This window comes from Chenopodium quinoa, unplaced genomic scaffold (genome assembly GCF_001683475.1).
Source record: "Chenopodium quinoa cultivar QQ74 unplaced genomic scaffold, ASM168347v1, whole genome shotgun sequence".
Taxonomy (NCBI): Eukaryota; Viridiplantae; Streptophyta; class Magnoliopsida; order Caryophyllales; family Amaranthaceae; genus Chenopodium; species Chenopodium quinoa.
This window is the reverse complement of record NW_018744835.1, coordinates 2,042,318-2,068,042: the sequence shown is the minus strand read 5'-3', so window position 1 is coordinate 2,068,042 and position 25,725 is coordinate 2,042,318. Positions and strand designations below refer to the sequence as shown.

Genomic DNA, 25,725 nt, shown 5'->3' with positions numbered 1-25,725 from the left:
TTTTTCATGGACACAATGACAATTTTGTTGATGGGTAGCAAAAGTTTTCAGTTGCAACTAGCACACCATATTTCATGGACCATAGATTGAGACAAAGGAGTGTTAACTTGGACAAGATTGACAACAATTAAAAAAATATTAGTAATAATCGTAAAAAAATTGAGTTATTTGGTTCGTAAAAGACAGAGTTAATAGATTAATAGTACATTAGTATATCTGAATGTGACTAATGTGTAAACAATTAATTCCACATTTATTCATACTCTGTATGATAAAAGTGCAATCTATTAAATATTTCCACCAATAATAAGCTATCAATATCTAAATTTTAATAAATAATTCCACCAATTATAATTACAATAACTTATATAATTAATAAATTGAAGTATATCTTACAGACTTACAAAGAAAATTATGCACTATGGAGTGCGTACTTATTCATCTCAAAATATCCTCATACTTTGTAGATATACTAAATACGAGTATAATTTTTTTTAATACTAATAAGCAATAATCTATAATAATATGCCCTTCAAAAAAAAAAATCTTTAGTAATATGGTACTACTTCGTAATAAAAATTCATTTTTTATTTTCGAAAAACTTACTGCACCAATAACAAACGAGGAATAAAAGTAGTAGGGAGTTAGTAACATCGAATATGAGACATAGTTACTATTTTGAACTAATTAAAAAATAAAATTACCCCAAAATTACTAAATTTGTTAAAAAAAAAATTAAGATGATAGATTTTTAACCTTGAATACAATCCTACTCTGTTCATGACTCATTAGAGTATCCAATTGCGTGTTCAGTTTAAGAACAACGTAGCTAAAGATTTTGCCCCAAGCTAACCAGATTTTTCGATTTTCTCATATTAATTGCGTTTTTCTCAAGTTATTTCTCCTATTAATCCTCAAAAATTAATTTCGAAAAAAAAACCTAATATTTGTGCTAGTGATTAATCAATCGATCAATTGTTTTTGTAATCAATCAGCTCGTTGTGCGTAGAAATTCGGCGTTCTTCCGATTGACGAATCAAGGTATTGTACTCATTATCTTCTGAATTTTTGATTCTGCTGCTATTTTTGTTTTCTTAGGTTTTAGTGATTGATTTTCTTCCGATTGAATGAAAAAATTAATTTCTGGAATTATCTTTTATGTTTTGTGTTAATTGATCGCTACTTGAGCAGTAACCCTAAGGTTTAAAGAATCAATTCGTTGTTTTTATTTTTGAAAAGCTATATTTTTACTTGCATTTTACTTTAGTTTTTGATAATAAATGTTATTTTATGGAATAATGTGTGATCATGATCTTGTATTGTTTTTTTGTTTAATTTCTTTGAAATGTTGAAATTTTGTCAAAGAAGGAAAATATTGATATGATTATTTTTTAAAAAGGATATTTTTAGATTACTTCAATGAATAAATTGCTTTTTATATGAAATTTTATGTAGTGTTGTGATTCTGTTTAGTATTTTTTGATTTGACGAGTAGTTATTATTCATATTTTCTGATCTTAATTTGTGTTGTTTGTTCAGATGTTAATCAGCGATAAGTTGAATATGAGGTTTGATAAAGGAAGTATGGTGGAGGTCTTTTCTAAGAAGAAGGACCTTTCAGGAGGTTGGCGGTGTGCACAGATTGTGGAGGATAATGGAGATGGTTATACGGTGAGATATTATCGCGGTGCTGGAATAGCTAAAGACGGTGTTGACAAAGTATCCTCGGAAGCAGTGAGGCCTCGTCCACCACCTGCGACGGGGTCTAGAGTTTGGGCTGTTGGTGATGTTGTGGAAGTGCTGGATGATGGTTACTGGAGAGTCAGTATTATTGAAGAGGTTTTGGAAAATGATGATTCGTATGGTATCCAGGTGATCGGATCTGTGGATGAGTTTAGAGTGAGGAAATCTGGTGTAAGAGCACGGCAACAATGGAAAAATAATCAGTGGTTTCCTCTGGAGAAGGTAAATATCTGTTATTAATTGCTGTATTGAGTATCTTTCTTGCGTGCAAAACAATGTCGAATTTCTCTAACCATTATTAATATTACTTGCTTATGATTGTTCCTATGGTTTCCTTTTGTTTGCATGGTTGTTTGTAAGAGGTTATACTGATGAATTCTGTTCTGCAACTGCAGGATTCTGGAATTGATAAGAAACTGTTATCTAGGGTGCAGAAGTTGGCTCAAATGCAAACGCAAGGTGACTTTGACATGAAAGATCAGGAATATGTCTCACTGTCCAGGACGCAGAAAAGGTCATTCGTAGATGAATCTTCTCCGGAGTGTGCTCAGAAACGAAGGGCAGCAGAGAAGGAGGTTAAGCTTCATGCTGTACCAGACTCGTATTCTTTCAATGGGAAGGTACAGACACCTGATAAATTTAGGAAAACTCATGGTAAAGATAAGGAGCAAATATCTAAAAGAACAACCAGTAACACTAGCCTTAGAAACCATGATGATGCCCATCCTATTGGTAGAACCTCCGAAACTGATTCTGTTCAATGTGAATCATCTGTTGCTAGTTGTAGCATTGGTGATGCTAATTTTGATAGATTGATCAGCCATTCCTCAGCCAGCTGTAGTCAGGAAAGGGATTCTTTTAGTGGCGCTGAATCATTTTATCATAAAGGGGGTGATGAAGCAGTGTCTATTGGTCAGTCAAAACAGGAAAATACTTTAAGATCGCATGAGCTAGAGTTAAATAGATACCGTAGCACCCTAGAAGCATTATATGCATGTGGTCCTTTGAGTTGGGAGCTGGAATTTTATCTAACAAACCTCCGTCAAAAGTATTCTGTTTCAACAGATGAACATTTAATGGAACTAAGGAGGTTAAAGTCTAGTACAGGCCTTGGTTTGCCTTGTTGCTAGCTAAGGAGGTTGATGTCAATTTGAGTGCTTGGGTTGAGTTTATTACTAGCTCTTCGAGCTCTTCTTACCTTTATAGCTTATTAATACATGACACACTTTTCTGGGCCCTCTAAGTTCTGTTAACTACTATCCTGTGTAAGAAAGTTGGGAGGATGTTCAAATTGTACATTCTGAGAATTGTTAACGCGGTTACATATTGTGGAGTAGAACATTGATTTAGTTTCTAATAAAAGTTGTACAAATCTGTTAAGCACCCGTGAGACGGTTTAATTGACCTTCCTAGAAGGGAAGTTAAACTTCATTACTGATGCCTTAGGTCTTCCTCGTTCTTTGAGTGGACATTGCACTAGCTCTTGTATGCTTTATACACCTTTTCTGAAGCAGGCAAGAGTTTTAAAATTGTACATGTTGACAGCGATTGTTAATGCAGTGAATAAATGTTTGTTTTACTGGGAATTTTCTTGCGTCTATTCTTTTTGTAGAAGCTAGTAATTCAGAGTTTGTCTGTAAATGTGTGCAGACATCTAGGAAATAAACGCTGTACATGCCTGTGTTTATTTCTTTTTAATACTTGCGAACAGCTATTGCTAATTGTATTTTTATGCTTTCTATATTTAAGTGTTTGTGACTTTGCGGTATAGGTCATGCATTTGGTAACACACAGTTGGATGCAGAAAACTGCAGTCCATTGACAGAGCCAAGCTCTAAAGAGATCATGTTTCTTTTACCACTGAACTTCGTTGTGATTTTACAGAAGCTTTATGCTTAAAGAATTTGGTGAAGTTTGAGGGTGAGAACATCAAACATCAGTATATCATGCACACTTTTAATTTTAAAGCAGATTAAAGTTCTTATCATGTCATATTGCAAACTTGCAACGATTGAAGCTGCTGGTTTTGAATCCTGAACTTCACAGTTTCTATCAGCCTCTATGGTGTTGGAAAGTTGGTGACTGCAAAGCAAGAGCTCTGATTAAGCTCACTTTAGCTCTCCAGATCTAGACTTTCATTAGAAGAGTTGCTTGAATCTTGAATTGTAATACTATCATGTATCTAATTTATTTATTTTCCCAAAGGACTGTACAATACAGTGTATCCTTCAATTACTATTAGTCTATTAGAAGTATGTCTATAATACATTATTTGTTTACTCATTGACAATTGTAATGCTATCATTGCGCTGTACTGATCTCCTTTAAAAACTGATTTATTTTAATGCAATGTTTGAATTTTACACCATTTACACATTCTTTTGACAGTTTTTTATATTTTATACGTTTAATAATATTTTATTTAAGGTCTATCTTTTATATTATTGGTATTATGGTCTTATTTTTATATTATTTGACAGTTTTTACTTAAGAAATAGATAAAGTATTTTGATCTATCTTTTAGAACATTTTAGATTCTTTTTAAACTTAAAATATTATGTATATATTCTCTATCAAATATCTATTCATACATTTCTATCTTCTTACCTAGTCATTGGTATAAACAATACTCCATATTAAATAATATGGAGTAGCTTCTTACCGATGAGAGATTACATCTCAAAAAAACTGTACAATCTATTAGCAATTTTACTTTTGAACAGAATTGTTCACAATTTTACAATGAGATTCTCTTTTATAAATTTGTTTGATGTAACAATTTGTGTCTTGCTTTATCATTATCAAACAATCAAACAAATATTTTAAGAAACTACACACTACATTGCCTTTTCTTCTCTATTCTCTACAATCAAATGCACTTGAATGATCAAAAAATATTGGACCATCAAACATCACATTCCAAAACCAAAAATTTCATCATGCAAATATTCAAGTGCCAATACTCGAAATATTACTACTACTACTAATTTCAGACTCCTCAAACTCCTTGATCAAATCAGGATCCACATTTTCCTCAGGTTCCCATGTCGGATCCTCATAATCAACCCATTTCACCAAAAACTCTTTTTTACCATCATCTCTGACCCGCTGCCCGATAACCCCTTGGGCCTCAGCATACTCAAGCCCATCTTCAAAATCTCTCACCAAATCCTCCCCAATAAACCCAACTTTAACCCACTCATTCTCTCCCCCATCTCTCCATTTCACCAAATACTCCAAATTCTCCCCTTTCCCTCTTTTCTCCAAAACCCCCTCAACTTCTCCATATTCATAAATTGCCCCCTCCAAAACTTTCACCACATTTTCCAACCCCAATCTCCTCCCAAATTGCATCAAATTCCCCTTCGGAGTAACGGCCAAGATCTCCTTAGCTAAATCCAACGGCGTCCGTCCTTTATCGTCTTCCGCCTCGGGATCCGCTCCGGCTTCTATCAACGCGCGGGCCGATTCAGGCCGGGCATACCCAGCCGCCATATGTAACGGCGTCAGCCCGCCACCCGTCACATCCTTCCTATTGACGTCAGCACCATACGTGGCAAGTAGCCTCACACACGTGTCAGACCCGAGCCCGGCCACAAAGTGCAAGGCCGTCCGGCCGTCGGAGTCCACCGCATCAACATCGCGGGCGGATTCGGGCCGGGCCAGGATTTCCTCTAGCCCGGAAGCGTCGGCCTTCTTGGCGGCATTCCACCAGGGGGATTCGAACTCCGAAACGACGTCGGACGCGATGAAGTTGGAGGGGACCCAGGTAGGGGCAATATCGTCTTTCCACTCGATGAGGTACTCCATGGTGGTTGGGGAAGAGGGGGAGACGCGGCTGCCAATGATGCGGTTGACTTAGCCGTAGGATTCGTCTTCGTTGAAGGATTCGTAATCGGATGAGGTTGTGCTCGTGGTGGTGGGTGGTTGTTGTTGGTGGTGGGGGAGGAGAGAGAAAGTGAGAGGGTGGTGACGGAGGAGGAGAGGGCGAGGAGAGAGAAAGTTGGGTGGTGGTTGTTGTGTTGGTGGTGAGTAAGAGAGAGAGAGTTTGAGGAGGCGAGAGAGGTGTGGAGTTAGAGAGAGAGTGTCCATTGTTATTGGGGTGTGATTGATTTTGTGAGTGAGTGAGTGAATGAAGGTGTTAAGAATCCATGAAAATGGGAGAAAAAGAGTGTAAGGGGAGTTTTAGCGGGGAAGATAAGAAATCATATCCATTTTGTGGTGGGAATCGGATTTCCCTCTCTATCAAATCTTTGTTGGACTTATTTGGGTAATATAATAAAGCGTGTTAAGCTCAGTCAAAGCTTGGTTAAAAGTCGTTGGTTAGCTTAATAAATTAACTTGAACAACTGAGCAAAACTCAAACAACTCACTCAAAGCTTGGTTTAAACTTGTTGATCAGTGATAAATATTATCGTGATGGTTTAGACTCGTTGATTAGTGATAAAGGCTTGGTTTAAGTTTAAGAATGTGTTTTATACTCTATCAATTAGCTTAATAAATTATTAACTTGAGCAATTGAGCAAAACTTGAACAACCATTATATTTAACCTGATGATGTCCGTGAACAACATTTTTAATTTTGTTTATAGGGAGTGATTTTATTATAACAACTTTCCATTTAAAAGCCATACAATTTCGATGGGATAGTACGCTTTCCTTTTTGAGCCACTCATCCTGCAAAACAAAGTGTTAGTAAAAACAGAGGAAGTTAAAGTATATAAGGTTTGTTGGAAATTAAACACGGTTGAAAAGATGTACAATATTGGATAAAATTTATTAAAATTAAATAATGTGAGAGGAATAAAGTATTAAAGACTATAATATTAAAAATGAGAAAAAAAAGGTAAATATCATAGGTAAGGAGATAAATACAATAAATAGTGTAAAAGATTTTTAATTTTAGAATGTTACACTTACAAAAATGGCTAATTGTTGGAACTCTTTAAAGTTTTGCACTTAAAAAATAAAGGGGTATTTTTGTATACCATTTACATGTGCATGTTTGTAAAAATTACAAACTGTTTCATATAGACATGAAAACTTACCATTACTTTTTAATATTAGAAAAGATTAATAAAGGATTGAATATAATAGGTCGGATTGAGCAAGTAAAGCCAAACAATTGCCATCTTTGTTAATAAGCTAATACAATATTTTCGAGGTGTCAAAACTGATATGATCAACACGATCCGATATGACTCGAAAAACCTAGTTCTAAATTCGATTTGTATAAACACAATAATTTAGCATGGCATACTTTGACGTAGAGCCAACCTGACTTGACTTCACCAAATCGGACCCAAATACCCGAATTAACACATCTAAATACATGACATGATAATGATATATTAAGCTAATGAATTTCCAAAGTTCCATTATACACACAAAAAGGCGGGAAAACATTATTCGAAGCCGCCAAATTTTTTTTAAAAAAATAATAATAAAAAAAAACCTTATAAAAAGAAGAGGAAAGCAAACCCTTCTAACTCCCCTCTCTCTCTCTCTCTCTCTCTCTCTCTCTCACTCATTCTCCATTGAAGCGTACTTCGAATTATTCATTGAAGCGGCTTCACAGCTTTCTCACCGCCATTGAAACAGATTTTAAGGTAAGATTTATTTAATATTTAATATCAGTTTTACAATCTAGGGTTTAATTTCACTCCATTGTCAATTCAATCGTCAATTAGGGTTTAGTTTCACACTAATTAATTTAAGGTTCTTCTATGGTATATTAATTGAACTATTGGTTAGAATTACTCAAGTTATGAAAAATTATAACTACCGATTTTGTTACTAGTGTGAAATTTGCGTTAATATAAGAAGATTTGTATGTGATTAATCGAGCCTAATTTGATGATTGAGTCAAATTTGGTTACTAATCTGTTGCAGAAACCTTAAATGTAGGATGGAATTATGAAATAGTGATCATTTTTACAAGTCTGATCATAATTGATTTACCAGATTCTATTATTAGAATACTGAAGAATTTGGTTTGAGTAACTTAATTTAGCTTGTTATTGGTTCTTTTTTTTATTTTTATTTTTTTTATCATCTAATTAGATTCTGAATCTAAGGTATCATGCTATATGCTTGCAGAATATGGATACTTCAAATCCTGCAGCTTTCGTCAATGGTGAATCGATTCGCTTGTATGTTGGGCGGAAGGTTCGGGTAGTTGTACAGGTGATACAATCTGATGGCGGTTCTTTGATTGGGAAATCAACTGATGATCATCAGCTCGTCATAAAGGGTTCGCCACCAACTCAACCACTTACCAAATATGTTGAGGCAATTGGTATTGCTGAGAGCAATCAATCGATTCGTGCAGAAATTATGACCAACTTTGGCGATAATTTTGGTAAGTATAGTGAGCTCCTCTCTTTATTGTGTTAATGTGTTTGGCTGTTTATTGTGACAATTATAGGTTTAAATTGCTTAACCTGATTTGCTAGAAATGAAATATCTTTCTTTGTTGCACTGTATGGGATTATTTGTAGGTGCAGTGATTCACATACCCTGTCCCCAGAGACACAACTCCGTTAAGTTGGAAATTTAGTTGTGTCCTTGTGTATGTTGTCTGGTGGCGTGCTCTTTTCTGAAGTCGGTCATTATGGCTTGAATCACGCGTTGTGTTCTTGTTATATTCCTGTATCATATCCCATCTCCTACTGGCAGCTTTGCCTGAGGGGAGGTTTGGGGTTGTGAGTCTGTGATGTACTGTTGTGCTCTTGCAGTGTCTAGATTTTGATTCGCTGAAGCATCTTACGTTGTTAGGTATTGAGTATTGACAAAGTACCTACAACCAAAGGGGAAGTATAATGGTGTGTAGAGTGGTGACTGTGTACATATGTAAAATCTGATCAGAGACCACAATATAAATGTTGTACCCCAGGCACTGTATTGACGGGTATTTGATCGCTGTGTAGTGGTTTAATATGGTGATAACTGTAATTGAATCATCATATATAGGGTTTTTTTGGCTCGTGTAAAGTGTATCCGAGTATTAGCTCTACCAGACATTGTGTCGTGCTGTGCTGAAGACGTTATTTTGTTGTTGTTGCTGGCTTTGCTGTTGATTCTATACATGTTGATGTGTTGAATGTTAATAGACAAATTCTAAACAAAAGCGCAATAACATATGCAATTCTACTACATGGTAGTGAGTCTAGTGACTTATGTTGACTTGATCAAGGCTTTTAATGTTTCATTGTTTTCCGGTTTGTTGCAGATCCACAGAACTATAATCAACTGTGCCAGCTTGCTAATGGGGAATACAAGCACTTGTTCATCTGAGCCATGATTGCTATTGGCCTATCCATTCTCTCGTAGTAATGTGATTTTTTTTAGGGAGATGTGGGATTTTATCTAAAAAAAATCCACCTGCTTTTTGTAAGCCTGAGGAGCTTGAAAGTACTATATGGTTTATCATTCGAGATAAATGGCATGATTTAAGTTTAGTACTCCGTATATTACAAATCAATTTACTGGCATTTTCTTTCTTTTCAAGGAGACTACAAGTCTACAACATTGAAGTTTAATAAGGAACTTGTAAGTTAATTGATAGAAGCAATCACTCCCAGTATTTGGCTACATCACTTTTTTTATGATTAAAATTCAAAAATTGAACATGATATTGCCTACATTTATGCAAATTTTAGGGTTGCTCTATTAATTTATTTTCCCTCGTCTTAATTTTCTCTGGAATTGCCAGATCTTCCAGCCTTTTCACACTGTTAAAGGTAACTCGGTATTATAGGCAGCATTAACCTATTTAATGCTATAATAGTGTAATTTACCTCAACATGCGCAGTATTGTAAAATAATCAATTGAGTTAAGAGATCTGATTTTTGTTGAGGCATATTTCTTATAGGTAAAACAAAAGATGGAAGTAAAAAAGGCTGATAAAGCAAAACCCAAAACAAGAAGATAATACTTGGCTTGTTAGCAGAATGAAAAACAATGTATACTTGTATAACTCAAAACAAATTAAGTTGTATACATTGAATTATAACTACAATTCTCTGGCATGCTTTACCATCAAATATTTTAAGCTATACATCTATACTACAAGAATCATGCTGCAATTAGCCTAAAGGAGATCGCAGGAGAATGCAACAACCGTGTGCACAGAGTCTTGCTACATTCTTCTGCAGATGTCTTAAGAATTTCTTCAAGCAAAGGATGAACCAACATAACTGATTAGTTATAACAACTAGGTTCTGATAGAGATCTTCAAGTTGGAGAACTGCCAAACAAGTACTTCAGGTTGCAAACTGTTGTGTGTAAAACCTTACACATGATTATGCTCATCCAACCGGAGTTCATCGCTGTCAATCATCTACATGATACTTCATTTTTTTTTTTTTTTATACAAAACACTTCTTGTTTCATGCTTGCTAATGCTCAACAATTCCATTTAATTACAAATAAGCAACAAATATTTAAAAATTGATACCCGAAAAGTATGAATAAGATGAATCTAACAAGACTCCACATGATTATGTTTTTCCATTTGAAAAAATCACCAAAAATTGAGATTGTATAGTGTGCGTAAATAATGTAAATCTATATAGGTTTCATCTTAAAAAACAAACGGATGAAATAGGTACTGCAACATCATAGGAGTACAAGGCACTAAAGCAACATAAGAGGATCATAAAGACTCCACGTTATCAAACACTATAACCATCTGACTAGCATCGTAAATTCTGATGCCTGGTTTCGAGAAGAGGGAGAGGATACAATTTTTTTTAACTTATTTTTCCTATGTATATAATGTATATAAATAATAACACAAAGCTCAAGTTTCTAACAAATTCATTATACCATATAAGCAGTACTTGAACCATAATGCACAAACCTGTAATTCAGTGGCATGCATAATAGTGAGCTTCTCAGCACCCAGCAAATTAAGAACACATAATCTCATGGCCAAAAGAACCCATAAGTGGAGGCACCTGATTGGAAATTAGAATAACCTCAGATTATTTGGCGGCAGAAAATTGCATGGTCACTGAGGAGCTTAGCTCACAGAGCCTCAGACATGGACCGAGATCCTACTTTCTGTGCCACTGCCCAACAGATGCTATTAGTAAATCACACATATGGACATAACAATATGGAAACCACGAAATTTAGGGAAAAAAGTATACAACCAATATCTCTATCAGAAGTTCAGCACACACTGTTAAAAAGGCTAAAAATTAGAATTTGCAAAAATCTAGAGGTCCATGCAACAGCTGGTGTTGCTTATGTAGAAACTAGGAAAATGCTCTAGAATAAGATGGTACAGACCACACCTCCAAGTTTAAAATGGAAAATGACCTACCACATCCCAACCCCAAACCCGCCCCCCCCCCCAAAAAAAGAGACCCGACCCATGACCCGAAACCCAAAATTGACCCAACCCAACCCATACCCGATCTGAAAATGGAGTTGACCCAATCCTAACCCGACACACAAACTGACCCGAACCGAAGTTGGCCCAACCCAAAATTGACCCGAATTGTTTGACCCGAACAGACCCGATACCCGAAATTGACACCGAACAAACCCAATATCCGCAATGTCCCGAACTAAAATTACCTTATAATTGAACTTAAAATGTCTTGTACCAAAAATAACTACTATTGTTCATCTTCAACCGTAGCTAAGCTCATAAACTGAATTGATAGTTTTTATTATAACAATAACAAAATATATACTCTGTATAAAATTATTGATTTGAGCTTGATTCACAAATGTAACAACCCGAACATGACCCAACCAGATTTTGACCTAACCCGAATATACTTGACCCGAAAATGACTCGACCCGAACATACCCGACCCGAAATTGACCCAATACCTAACCCAAAGTTGACCTGAACCCCGAATCAACCCGACCCAACCCATACCCGACTCGAATGTTAGCTGACCCGAAATGACCCGACCCATATCCGACCCGAATGACCCATTTGCCATGTCTAGTCTACATATAAAGCAAATTAATATCCAAGATGAGTCCCAGGCCTTTCTGCATATGCACACACATGAAAATATATAATCTGATCACCTAATTACGAACTTTGGTTATTCATAGATGCAATATATTTGCCAATACTTACATCCAACTCAGCAAACAAAGACCTTCTAAGTTAACTAGTAGAGATGCCCAGCAATTACGCTGATTATCTCTAGCAATGTTTATTACGCTCAGATCATACTAATACTCAATTTCAAATTCTTCAATCACGTGTAACAATGTTTGTCGGAACCTTCAAACTTTTGAGGCATATTATAATTTAAAAGAAAAATAAATGCCATCTTTAAAAGATGACCACCAACTAACAAGTTCCAGCAAGGGATCTTTAAAAAGTATATTGCTCACAGGCCCCAAAGGAGCTGTTCAGCTTCAAGTAGTTTAACTTGAAAAATCATTTTTTACCTGGAATGAAGCACAGAAAACAACATAAGAGGGATTAATCACAGCCTCCGACATGAATTGCCTCATTTACAAAGGAGCCATTGCAGATGATGCCCCTTTCTCAAAACTACAGAGGAGGTGGCTAACCACAACATCATCTTTAAGATTGTGGCAGTAAGGCTTACATGTCTGGACAGCTCCTGAAATATGTATGAGAAGCATCAATAATAATTATAGAATTATCAAGACAGCTAAAGAGAGGCTAGAAACATTACTTCCAAATTAGATAATTGATATAAGATTTTTCAAATGTATATGAATATTGTAAGTATGCAAATTTCATGACTGCATCAACAATTGAGCATATGTACCGTTTCAAATGTCACCCACTTCTTACAAGGCACAAGGTATCACTGAACTTTACAAGACCCAGTGCAATTTAAGAAAGAATATCTAAAGCTATTGACAACTCACACCAAGAGACTTTAACCTCCTCAACTCACTCAAATGTTCATCATTTGAAACATAAAGCTTCATACGAAGGTTTGTTAAAGCAGTTTCTTGTTGCCAACTTAAAGGACCAGACGCATATAAAGTTTCTAGAACGCATCGATAACCATATAAATCTAACTCATGTGTTCTTAAAACATCTCCCCTTTCTAACTGATCAACACACATTTCTTCCTCTGATCCCAATTGACTATGTGAATCTGCGTCACTACAAAGAGAAGCACTATCCTGTCTACTTCCTGCAGAAGAATGGCTGAGCAACCTATCAGAAATGGCATTAGTGATGCTACAACTAGCAACAGATGACATAGTACTGACACAATCATTTAGCCCCAGGAAATCATCATGATTTCTACTGTAAGCATTATTAGACCAGATTGTTTTCTTAGTAAAATTTTGCAGAGTATCTTTACCAAGATTTCCCCTTTGGTTTGTAGGGTTTTCTACCTTTCCAGTGAAGGAATATGCGTCACCATGGATAGCTTCAAGCTCAACCGCATTGTCTACTAATCTTCTTTTCTGGGAACACTTGGAATAAACTTTGGCAGTAGATGAATGATCAGAAAAAGACCTCTTCAATGATTTAGGCAGCAAATTGTATTCTGGAACTTCCTGCACATGGGATTTCTTGTGCATCTTGGACGCCAAATCTTCATGATATTCAGAATCCTGCATTCGTAGAACAAAAAAAATAAATACTTCGTACAATTTTACATACATGGATTAAAAATCAAAATACTCAGTATACAATAATATAGAAAACCATAAAAATCTGTTAGTAGAGTGTAAACATGATAAACAATTGCAGTTCTACACAAAAGCAAACCAGTGTAAATGTCTATAAACAACCAAGATACATAAAGTCCACTTTACAATTACGCATTAAACAAAACTGAGAATTTCAAATCAGAATAGTACCTTATCTAGCAGAACCCACTTGTTCTGCTTCCATTCTTGTCGTGCTCTGATACTAGACCTATTAACTTTAAACTCATCCAAAGATCCAATCACCCGGATGTAAAAACAATCATCTTCCAAAACCTCATCGATCACGGAAACCCTCCAATAACCATCATCTAATACTTCCACAACATCACCAACAAGCAAAATATTAATACTCTTTGATGGTCGGGGACAAGGCCTGACTGCATCAGCTGAAACCTCGTCAACACCGTCCTTAGCTATGCCTGGGCCTCGATAATATTTGACAGTGTAACCATCTCCATCATCTTTTACAATTTTTGCACACCTCCAAACACGTGAATGGTCTTTTTTGGACAAGACCTCCACCATGGCTCCTTCCTTAAACCTCATGATTGATTAATCACCAAATAAAACCTGCAAAACCAGAACAACAATAAAGATTAGCAAACGACATTCGAATTCCTACATAACAATTATCATAGCAACTCAAACATTAGAAAGAACAATAAACAGTAACTAATATATTTAAAGATACAAACAATCTGATGGAGAATGAAAACTCAGAATTATTTCAAAAGAATTCACGCACAAAATCTGGACAAAAATTCATATTAATCCACAATAACTTTCTTGTAATCAAATACAATGCACAAGAAGATAAATGATAGAGTTTCAGATTATGAAAACAATCAATACATTCAAAAAATACACAAACTACATACAACGTCTAAAATAGATCCTTTTTTTCGTAAGTTTAATCGCTAATTAGGGTTAACTCATAATTCATCAATCATTCAATCGTTATACAACGACACTAAAGTAATACATAATACATCATGCTTATACTGAAATCCAAATAAAATAAAAGAAAATTAAAAAAAACAATCTCAATTCATACTTTTTCTAGGGTTTTCCATCGGACAAAAAAAGATGAATTGCCAAGCACAAAAATCAGAAGAAACATACTAAAAAAATCAAAGAAACAAAGTCATACAAATTCCAAAAATCAAAAAGCCGATAAAATACAAGATTTACATAAGACGAACAGCGATGAATCGGAGCTAAAAATCAGCAAAAATTAAATCTGTATTTAGATGCAGCGAAGATGAATACTAAAAGAAACGTACCTTGAAAGAGAATTGAAAAGGGAAATTGAGAATTCGAAAAACTTCCGATCAACTTATTGAATGAATACGCAATTGGTTGCTTGAAGAATGAGAATTAGGGATTGATTAATTTTGAGATTTGGGAATGAATGAATGAAAGATTTAGAAGATGGTTGAAGAAAGAAAAGGCAGGTAGTTACAGATAGGTCGGTATTTCCTACTTGGAGCTCAAGCATAGGGTTATCTATTTTCGTTAAACTTCTACTATTGGACCCTAAAAGCCCAAAATACTGTTACTTGCCCTATTTTTAGGTATGGTATACTACTCTACCAGTAGTAATAAGTCTTAGCTGAACCCCGGTGGAGCTCACGCCCTATAATATGAACATTTAGAAAAAAAAAAAATATGAACACGTAAAAAATAATAATGAACATTTAAAAATAAAAAAATGAACACATAAGAAAATGAACATTTAGTATTAAAAAGTGAATATGTTAGAAATAAATGATTATTTAGTATATTAAAAGTGAAGATGATTATCATATAATCATAAAATTGATGGACCACGACCTTAAAAATGAACATTTAGTAAAAAAAAAAATTGAACACGTAAAAATAAAATGATCATTTAAAATGAACACGTAAAAAATAAATATTTAGTAATAAAAAATGAACACGTAAAAAAATGAGCATTTAGTATAGTAAAAATGAACATTTACCATACAATCATAGAATAGTTGAACCATACCTAATAAAATGAACATTTCATAAAAATATATCAATACATTATATAGAATGAACATTTAGTACAAAAAAATAAACACGCAAACAAATGAACACGTTTAAAAAAATTATGAACATTTAGTATATTAAAAATGAACGAAATTTTTATATATTCATATATGTTCAAATTCATTGTATATAATAATTAACAGAAAAATAAAGATAAAATATATCGTTAAATTATGTTGATTTTTATATACTAATGTTCAATTTTAGTGTACTAAATGTTCATTTTGTACAAAATGTTCAATTTTAAAGTACTATATGTTCATATTTTTTTTTTATTTACAGAACACAAATTCAATTGTAATTATTTTAACTCTAAAAATTTGAATATCCGCCTTAAATCTAATCTTGGTTAATTATGAAGACAATAATTATTGATCTATAACATAATAGATTAGGAATCACAAATGCAAAATTGATAAAAATCAACAATTTTACAACATTCACATATTATAAAAAAAAACAAAAATAAATAAAAATAAAAAAACTCAAAATTACCTCAAGTTTCACGATCGTGACAAAAATGATGATGATAAAGAATGCTACAATGGTGACAAATTGGAGAATATCCGAATTAGAAGGACAAAGAAGTAAAGAGATTGAAGGAAAGTAAAGTAAGAAAGAAAATTAACTTATAAAAAGGGGGAAAAAAAAGAGGAGAGAGAAAATTTCAGATTTATAAGAAAACAGAGGAGAAAGAATTAATAGAGGTAAGAAAGAAGAAAAGAGAGAGTTAAGATATAAAGAAGGAAAAAAAAAACCGTATGTTCATTTTTAAATTACTATATGTTCATATATGGGTGCAGTGGTATAGCTAGCTTAGTGTGTAGCTAAGAATTTTTCGGTATACTAGTACGGAGTAATTAAATTTAGGGCTTGTTTAGTTCATTTTAAGAAAATAATATTTAGTTAAAAAACAATTTTAATTTAGTAAAAACTACATTAGTAATTTTAAAAAATAAATAAAATAGAGAATCGGTAAAAATAATTTCAAAAATGAATAATGTAAAGTTAACATGTCCTTAACTCAAACTGACTTAAATAGACATGAACTAGATGAAATCCGTGCGATGCACGGTTTGTTTGAATTTTTTATAACAAATTGTTTTTTTTATTTATGTGCTAAAATTTGTTATATATTTAGATAAAATTCCTAATATTAAAAGATAATATTATATTTAATTAATTTAAACTTAAAAATCTCATTCGCCAATTTGTGGCATTTGAATTATTTAATTCTAAAAGAAATTAATAATCTCTTATTTAATTGGCTACCACTAAAATTTATAATCCTACATGGCGCGCTAAGAAAATTAAATCCTATGTGGCTCTCTAAAAACTCAGACTCGTATCTTACATTGCATAAAGAAATGTATTTGAAGAAGGTGATTAAATTGATGTCAATGCATAAGATTTGTTCACCTCTTCTAGGGAAATAATGATTGTAAGTATAAAAAATAGTTTTATTTAATAACTGTAAAGTTAACATGGCCTTTATTCGACATATTAACTGACTTGAATAGGCATGAATTACTCGGACTAGTATCTTACATTACATAAAGAAATGTATTTGAAGAAGGTGATTGAATTAATGTCAAACTCATAAGATTTGTTCTCCTCTTCTAAAGAAATAACTAGTTTGTGGCCTGGGTTGCTAGTTTGTGATGCCCTGGGTTGCTAGTTTGTATTTCTTTAGTTTGATAATTATGTTCGACTGTTTGTATAGTTAGTGTGTGGTTTGGGCATTGTCCCGGGTGTTATTGTTATTTATTTTATTTGTTTACCTCATATGTATTTATTTTCTAATTTTGTGAAAATTAAATAAAAAAATATGACCTCTAATTTACTTAATATATTAAAGGAATATATAATGTTAATTGTGTAAAATTTAAGATATTAATCAAAGTTGGTTGAGATGGTAAATCTATGACCTTTGTATTTTGGAGGTTACGGGTTCAATTCTCACTCAAAGCATATAGAAACAGAGAATCATTGTGCGTTAAATTAATTTTTGGTTTTTGACTTGTACAACTAATGTTATATATGTTGTATAATGAATTTAATTTTGGTATTTTGTATTAAAAAATAAGTAAAAAGTAAAAATTAGAAACAAAAGAAAAAGCCTTTAATCATTAACAATACGTCATTTATAACTTACTATTAGGTCTTGTTTTTATTCACTTTCTTTATGCCAAACTGAAATTTAATTTTGCTGAATTAAAATTATTTTTGCTAAACTTAAATTATTGTTTATGTAACTCAATTTTTTTTTTTTTTTTTATTGAATCCAAATTATTTTTACTGGTTCTCTATTATACTTGTTCTTTTGTTAAAACTTATTTTTACCGAACTGAACTTATTTCTAAAAGAAATTATTTTTACTGGATTCAAATTAATTTTATTGAATATTTTTATTTAAGGTAAAAGAACAGGACCTTAGCATATCTTGAATTGGAATTAATTAACCATTAGCACTAGCAAATTTGTAAGTTTAATTTTATTTATTAAATATAAGAACGGGCTAATAGGGAAATTGAAAACATAAAATAGTGCACTAGGGCAATAGTTTTGTATTAATGGTTTTGAAAATTTTGAAAATAAAAACTAAACAAGTTTTCAAATTTTTAAATAATTTATTGTGAAAAGTGAAAATTGAAAATGACCACTATCAATCCCTAAATCTAAGGTCAATTGTGTCATCTTAATTGTTTTGTTAAAACTTATTTTTCCGAACTGAACTTATTTTTAATGAAAAGAAATTATTTTTACTGGATTCAAATTAATTTTATTGAATATTTTTATTTAAGGTAAAAAGAACGGGACCTTAGCATATCTTGAATTGGAATTAATTAATCATTAGCACTAGCAAATTTGTAAGTTTAATTTTATTTATTAAATATAAGAACGGGCTAATCAGGAAATTGAAAACATAAAATAGTGCACTAGGGCAATAGTTTTGTATTAATGGTTTTGAAAATTAAAACTAAACAAGTTTTCAAATTTTTAAATAAATTATTGTGAAAATTGAAAATGACCACTATCAATTCCTAAATCTAAAGTCAATTGTGTCATGTTAATTGTTTGTAATGTGGATATTATACTTTAAACAACTTATTCATTCTTCAATTGTATCTTTAAAATGAATAAGTGCAACAATAACATATTGAAGTAACCAATAAATAAACATGTTGCAACCATAAAAGAAGCGAGAAAGTAACAAATTGAGAATCTATAACTTTTTGACAAATTCATGGTTTGGTTTCCAATTATCTTATATTCATAAATCAAGTTAACAAGTTTTGTGCAAAAATAATGTAGGCTCGAATTGGCTAAGTAAAAGTCATGTCAACATTATTATATATAGAGGGCATGCACAACTCGACTCACTTTGTTATGCCTAAAGATGATTGTGGGCCATGCCTAATGCTCGGCTTGCGTGCTTTGGTCCCAACTTGGCATGATCCACAACTGAGACCACTGCCTTTGTGCCATTTCAAAATTTATAAAAAGCTTAGTTTAGGCATGACCAAAGTGAATGTGCCACTATAACGTGTTGTATCGTGTCATGTCATGTCATGCTTACGCACCAAAGTCAAATTTGTTGTGTCGGGTTATGCCATGTTTTGTCACGCTTATCCAAATAAGTACCCATACATAATAGCGTGTCATGTCATGCCATAGACCATTTCAATTTGGTGTTATATTTAGTTGTGGCATGGCAATAGCCTCATTTAAAGATATTTTTTTATTTTTTTTTATTATAAGTAAAAGTTTAGGACACTGTCTCATCCACCATACACAATCCATTGACGTGGCTATATTGTCATGCCCTTCTCGCCTCACTCTATATTCACTCCCCTGGTACCTTTTAATTGCCCCTTAGGGTAAATTTAACTTTTATAAAGCAACATGGCAAAAGTTATGCATATGAAATCACAAATCACAACTTGTTCGGGGCATAGTGAAAAGAGAAGTGAACCAATCGGGGTGTCAAGAAAAACAGGCGTTGCTCTGTGTAAGTAGTAAGCTTGTTGGTCCATCAATGGAGCAGGAGGGTTTTAGCAGACAAAGACTCGAAGATGAGCCTCTCAAAGTCCTCGAATTCTACAGTGGCATCGGCGGCATGGTTTCTTTCTCTCTCTTTTTCTTATCTGTATAACCTGCTCTTTCCTCCCTTTTACTGACATATTTTGCTTTGAAATTTAGAGATATTCGCTCATGAAATCTGGGGTTAACGCAGAAGTTGTTCAAGCTTTTGAAATTAATGATATTGCAAATGATGTTTACCAGCATAATTTTGGGCATCGCCCATTTCAGGTATTGCCTTAATTAATACCGTATTTTGTTCTGTCTTTAAATTGAATTAATTGGCTTGTTTCTGATCCAACTTTAATTTAATTGCATATACTTAGTATGAAGTACTAATTTGGTCCGGATTTAGTTGTCACATTACGAGTTCAAATTATGGGGTTAATTTTGGATGGTGGGAGTAGTAGTTAGTGTTCTGGTAAGGACATTTTGAAACTTTTAAAGGTTTTGATTGTAATCTCATAGGAAGGAAGACTATGTATAAGATTATTGAACTTAAGTGATATTGTGGAAATTGGTTGAAAAAAGATTTCTAGTAGCATGAGCATCAACTTCCTTGTTATGTACAAAGTACTTCATAATATAGAATTAATCTTAATGACTTACAAGAGATACTATAGAGAAGTGATTAAAAAATATCCTTGTTTGGAGGTTCGCGGTGGTACTTGGCAGGCACATGGGAGGATATAAAGTCTACTCTGAAGGCATGCTTAGATTGGGGCTAATGTATTTAGCGAGTAATAGAAGGAAAAATTTAAGAGAATGAAGGTGGACAGATGTGGGGGGAATGTACTCTCATCTTGGGGGTAATACGTTACCTTCCTTTCCTCCCTCTCTTCTTACATTATTTATATCATCCCTTATACCGTTATACCACAACCCAAACTCATTATTATTCTCTTTGATTTAACTCCATTACCCTCTTATTGCATTACCCCTAATCCAAGCACATCCTCAAGTTATATACTTGTAGTATGTAGCCAATGTAGGGACATATTTTGAACGCCAGAGATTCATATTAATCCTTTGTCATGTCCTTAAAAATTGAGTCCACTCTCAAAGATAGAGTAGTCCTTCCCCAAAAACCTGTGTTGAGAACCCATCTCAGTGGTCTCACCTCACCTATGCATAAAAAAGAGACGTTCTTGTTTCGAGATATATAGGAATTTCCTAGGTCTCATTTTTCTTCAAGCTTGAATATGCCAGTGTTCAATTGCATATATATAATTTATAGTTTTAAAAACTGAGCTCTCTGAGCTTCAAAAATATGAACTTTTGGATACAATTGCTGGTTGGTATTGAAGTGCTTCTTTTTGTTTACAGGGTAACATTCAAAGTTTGAGTGCAGCTGATCTTGATAAATATCAAGCACATGTTTGGCTCCTTTCCCCGCCATGTCAACCTTATACGAGACAAGGTGGATGGTCTAATATTTGATTAATAGCATATTTTTGCTGGATTTTGTCTAAATAATCTATGTGTAGGCCTCCAAAGGGACTCAAGTGATGCTCGGGCATTTTCCTTCCTAAACATTCTTGAGCTTATACCTCAGCTGTCCAGTGCTCCACTCATGCTTTTCGTAGAAAATGTTGTGGGGTTTGAGGTATGCTTCATAGGATTGAATATAGACATTTAGTGGTTTGTTATAACAATTCTTTATTCAATTCTTTCCCTTTTTGTTGCAGACATCTGATACTCATTACAAGATGATTGCAGTATTGGCAAAAACAGGTTATCTTACTCAGGAGTTCATTTTAAGCCCATTGCAATTTGGAGTGCCGTATTCCAGGCCACGCTACTTTTGTCTGGTAATTTTTACTGTCTTTCCTCACTCTTTTTCTTCCTAAAATATGCATGAACACACACAATCACACACACACATTCACTCAGTATAGGGATAAAAAGAGGAGGAGTAATTTGATGAACTTTGAGCTCCCTGGTTTCAGTAAAAGGACATTGAGTTCCTTCATTGCTTCTGTAGTTCTCTGGAAAAGGCTTACCATCATGTGTGTATCCTTCAAATGCTAAGTTAGTCAAGAGTCGGTTTGGTTAATTTCAGAATGACTTGGCTTCTCATGATCTTGGGTCCCTGAGTCCTTTTAGGTGTGAATGTTGTGGAGTGTGGATTTATATGTGCTAGAAATTAAAAGTTTTTACTACTTGGTTAGTTGGTTCATATGATCCTGTCCTTCAGCTGAAATTTTGTGGTGAACCTGCTGTGTGATTGCTGTCAGTAATGCTGCAAATTTGTATAATCAATTAGACTAAAGAGTCAACTTAATGTCTTTAATATTAAATATGCTGGCATGGTGTAGTGGCACACAGGATCTTCAAAGTTAAACTGCCCGCTAGTAACTTTTTTCTGGTAACACATTTATTTAGGAGATTTTATAGTTAAATTTGGGCTTTATAGTTTGTCTTACTTATTCAAAGTAATTTGTCAAGTTTGAAACTTGAGTTAAAAATTTGCAATTCTTTCTGCATATGTTCCTCATAGTCTTATCCCCTTTTATCTTCTTTTCATGTTCCAAATAGTGTCCAAGCATACTTGATAATGAATCATGAAAGTTTGGATGGACAATTATTATAGGGACTGAGCAGCAGCAAATATTGTCAATTTATGCTTAAAGATGGAATTTTGTGGTTTGTGTTTGGTCTGTGGGCTGGGTTTGATGATATTTTGGAATTAATTCATGATCTTCATGGTTTGTCAATTGTAGGCGAAAAGGAATCCTTCATGTTTTCAATATCCAAGTTTTAATAATAAACTGCTTTACACACCAAGTGCATTGTTTGGAACTGATGATGAGTTGACAAGCAATGCACCTCAGCAATTACCGGAGAGCCAGGATTGTGTGTTCATGTCTTGTGAGCCTGTACATATGTTTCTCGAATTTGACAATTACAGTAATCAAGATACAACACAATCAGGATGTTCGGATGATGTAAATTGTTCTCCCAGTTCATGTAAATCTGCTCAAAGGTGGGACATAAAGGTTGGGTCTGATGGCAACTCGATGGATCAGTATTCTGTTCCTCTGAGCTTGATAGAAAGGTGGGGAAGTGCTATGGGTATCCTGATTTCCTTATCTTTTAATGGCTGCAATAGCTTTTATCTCTGTGTTCCAGATACATTCTGCATATTTACCACCTTGGTGCATTCCTTACAAAATAATAGATATTGTATATCCGGATTCAAAGCGATGCTGTTGTTTTACGAAGAGCTATTATCGTTATGTCAAGGGTACTGGCTCCCTTTTGGCAACAATCCAAGTATGTCCTCTGCTGTTTTACACTTTCAGACTTGCTATTTTCATGCCCTGTTTATTCGGAATTTATTTTGTAATACATCATATACATATAGTAAATTGGTGTTTAAAAAATGTAAACTTAAAACAAGTAAAGTAACATCTGTTGTGGTATTAGTAGCTATGGCCGCTTTGTTATGGCTATCTAAGGTGTTTCACGATTATGGTTCAAAGGATGATTTGAGCAAGTCAATCTGAATTAATTTGATTTGCAGGTTGATGCTGTGAAGCTTCCCTTTAAATTGTCAGAACGTAGTCATGCATTTGTATTATGTAAAAATAAATATAAATGAATATTCTATTTGTAATTTTAGCTAGTCATGCATTTGTATTATGTAAAAATAAATATTTATTCAGTTGAATAAATAATATCATATAACTTGTATACTATATATTATAATTAAATGAGACTAAGCCTCTAGCAGTCTAGCTCTTGTGTAATTTTGAACTACATAATTTGAGGCCCCTGTAATAGATGATGGGGTCTCGAATTGTGTTTTTACTCTCTTACTCCGTATTTTATTGTTGCTAAGTGTTATATGATTAGTTTTGTATAAGTGCATCTATCTTTTTTCGATCAGAACTGATGTCACCTGCAACACCAAGCAACTTTTTATGTACCTAAGAAGTACTTTTCAGCTGAAAGTGACTCTTATGAAGGCATATGTGTCCATATGCTTCCTCAATCAAACCTTATAAGTCTAGAACACTATTGTATTTTTTTTAAAGGGAAAAATAAATGATGCACCCTCAATGGTTTGATACAGTCTTAGCAGTTTGCTTGGATCAAACTATATTGGATGTAATGGCAGTTCCAAAGTGGCTGTTGGCAAATTAATTTGTTTATATGGTTTAGCTTTGCAAAATATGCTATTGAGTACTTGTTATATTTGCACTTTATGCAGCCAAAGGTGAAGGGTAAAGAATCTTCATTAGAGAGCCAGGGCCTTAGATATTTCACCCCGAGAGAGGTGTGTTTCCCATCACATCTCTTGTTTATTTTTCTTGTTGTTATGGATTAAGAGGTGGTATCTTCTGGTGTCATTAGGTTGCCAACCTGCATTCTTTTCCGAAGGAGTTTTCCTTTCCCGAGCATGTAAGCCTCAGGCAACGGTAAGTTATACTACGTATATATCTTTATTCAATTTTTTTGATAATTTTGTTCTGCGTATGATTTTGAAGTGACCATAGGATACTGGGATGGACCTTGTTCTATATCTTGCTCCTCTGTCTTTTAGAAAAGAATCTCATTGCCCTAATAATAACACTTTGAACTTTGACATTCCTTGTTGTAATTTTTCTTAAAAATTTTCGTTGTGGAAGTACCCATATATGAAAGAAAATGCATTATTGTGTAAATTATAATTTTTTTTTTGATTTTTGATGTGTATGGAATATAGTGTGGACAATTTTCTCATGTTGTAACATAAATAGCCTGACTATTACGTATCAAGTTGGATAGGCTTGGTTCGCTGCTCTATTAGTGATTAACAATTTACTAGCTGTTAATGGATAACTACTACTTTGCTGTCTGTCTAATTGAATAAGGTGTGGCAAATTGTACAGTACTAATTATGGAAGTTGTATGCAATTATAATAGGGAATAGCAATTTATTGAAGGTAAAGCAGTAGAATATACAATTAAGGTTATTGAGATATAATTATGAAACGGATTAGTGGTTTTGCCTTGTTAAGCCACTCCCTATGTCCTTAGAAGTATGCTCCATTTGCATATTGCAACTTTGTAAGAGGTACTTGGAGCATACGTACAACGATGGATGGAGTACTCCACTATTAGTGTTATATACACAATACACCTTTAATGTATGTCGATTTCTATACCTGTGTATCTTTCATTTTGTAATCTATTGTTTTCTTCAACTTTTTGATACTTGTGTGCTATGACACTCTACAGTTATGCGATGCTTGGTAACAGTTTGAGCATAGCAGTAGTTGCTCCCCTGATCAAATACTTGTTTGCTGATTCATCTTGACGATCAACTATGGTAGCACCACATCAGTAATCTGAACTAACTGCATCACCCAGCCTCGGTGTGGGAGATGCATATAATTCTACTGGCACTCAATCTGAGATCGAAATGCATGTGTGGTATTATGACAATGCTGAAGGAAGCAAGCTAGATGCTAGAAGGTTGAGATTACCATAGAATTACCTGTTGGGGTGTATGATTTTGATGGGTACCTGAAATACTATAGAATCAGTCTGCTTCCATGGCAATGTAACCCTTTGTATAAGTGAATCGTGTAATCCAATTTTGTAGCTGTCGACAATTTTTAATGATCTTTTAATTACACTTGCATAGTTTCATAATTTTGAATTAATTAAGTACTTCGTCTGGTTTAAATATATTCAAGACCTACTCTGCAGACAATATTTATGTTCTTTTGTTAATTCTTATATGCTCATTTAGAAATACTTATATCAGTTGCCCTTCCAATATTTTTTGTACAGATTATATATTTTTTTTGAAAATTATAATAAAATTTTACAATTTATATTATACTATGTATTCAATGATTAATGTAATTAATGAATGATTAGCATTTAGTAACAAAGTAATAAAAAAAAAAATAGAAGATTTTTGTAACCCCTATTAAAAAAAATTAAATTTTTGTAACCCTACTATTTTTATAATTTGTCTACAGAATTCATATGAGAAGAAAGAGAAGTTTGGTTGATGTAGAAGGTGGCAATTTCTATAGGGTGGCGGCAGGTGCCGTGGTGGTAGTGATTGTGGTAGAGTGAAGTTGTGTGAGGCGGGCTGACGGTGGGATAAGAGTATTATTTTTCGGCTAAATTTCTTTATATTTGTAAATTATATTTAT

General features: G+C 33.6%; 4 protein-coding genes and 1 pseudogene across 10 annotated transcripts; 3 read left to right on the top strand and 2 right to left on the bottom strand.

The window, feature by feature from the left end:
• Nucleotides 1–611: 611 nt before the first annotated feature.
• On the top strand, nucleotides 612–4,074 carry LOC110704516. Its single transcript, XM_021882312.1, has 3 exons — nucleotides 612–1,041; nucleotides 1,540–1,965; nucleotides 2,139–4,074. The coding sequence occupies exons 2-3, from the start codon at nucleotides 1,540–1,542 to the stop codon at nucleotides 2,871–2,873; spliced, it is 1,161 nt and encodes a 386-aa protein (XP_021738004.1). The 5' UTR covers nucleotides 612–1,041; the 3' UTR covers nucleotides 2,874–4,074.
• A 435-nt stretch (nucleotides 4,075–4,509) lies between these two features.
• On the bottom strand, nucleotides 4,510–6,085 carry LOC110704515 (annotated as a pseudogene).
• Nucleotides 6,086–6,990: 905 nt separating this feature from the next.
• LOC110704356 (replication protein A 14 kDa subunit B-like) lies at nucleotides 6,991–9,226 on the top strand. The gene is made up of 3 exons (XM_021882140.1): nucleotides 6,991–7,352; nucleotides 7,843–8,104; nucleotides 8,975–9,226. Exons 2-3 carry the CDS (start codon nucleotides 7,846–7,848, stop codon nucleotides 9,037–9,039), a joined length of 324 nt encoding a protein of 107 aa, XP_021737832.1. The 5' UTR covers nucleotides 6,991–7,352; nucleotides 7,843–7,845; the 3' UTR covers nucleotides 9,040–9,226.
• A 459-nt stretch (nucleotides 9,227–9,685) lies between these two features.
• LOC110704514 lies at nucleotides 9,686–15,290 on the bottom strand. 6 transcript variants are annotated; one of them, XR_002507969.1, is made up of 5 exons: nucleotides 14,713–15,288; nucleotides 13,580–13,999; nucleotides 13,109–13,330; nucleotides 12,173–12,351; nucleotides 9,686–10,818 (listed from the first exon to the last, which is right to left on the bottom strand). XR_002507969.1 is itself a non-coding variant. In XM_021882311.1 (4 exons), exons 2-4 carry the CDS (start codon nucleotides 13,973–13,975, stop codon nucleotides 12,235–12,237), a joined length of 735 nt encoding a protein of 244 aa, XP_021738003.1. In that variant the 5' UTR covers nucleotides 13,976–13,999; nucleotides 14,713–15,288; the 3' UTR covers nucleotides 9,686–12,234. The 6 variants fall into 6 exon arrangements, 2 of the variants coding, with proteins under 2 accessions (XP_021738003.1, XP_021738001.1); XR_002507967.1 differs by having other exon boundaries at nucleotides 9,686–10,085; nucleotides 10,608–13,330; nucleotides 14,713–15,290; XR_002507968.1 differs by having other exon boundaries at nucleotides 9,686–10,074; nucleotides 10,608–13,330; nucleotides 14,713–15,290.
• Nucleotides 15,291–19,340: 4,050 nt separating this feature from the next.
• LOC110704513 (tRNA (cytosine(38)-C(5))-methyltransferase-like) lies at nucleotides 19,341–25,246 on the top strand. 2 transcript variants are annotated; one of them, XM_021882307.1, is made up of 10 exons: nucleotides 19,368–19,607; nucleotides 19,688–19,798; nucleotides 20,894–20,987; nucleotides 21,055–21,173; nucleotides 21,256–21,378; nucleotides 22,291–22,642; nucleotides 22,749–22,843; nucleotides 23,784–23,849; nucleotides 23,927–23,991; nucleotides 24,794–25,246. In XM_021882307.1, exons 1-10 carry the CDS (start codon nucleotides 19,524–19,526, stop codon nucleotides 24,870–24,872), a joined length of 1,188 nt encoding a protein of 395 aa, XP_021737999.1. In that variant the 5' UTR covers nucleotides 19,368–19,523; the 3' UTR covers nucleotides 24,873–25,246. The 2 variants fall into 2 exon arrangements, with proteins under 2 accessions (XP_021738000.1, XP_021737999.1); XM_021882308.1 differs by lacking the exon at nucleotides 24,794–25,246 and having other exon boundaries at nucleotides 19,341–19,607; nucleotides 22,291–22,625; nucleotides 23,927–23,994.
• Nucleotides 25,247–25,725: the final 479 nt, after the last annotated feature.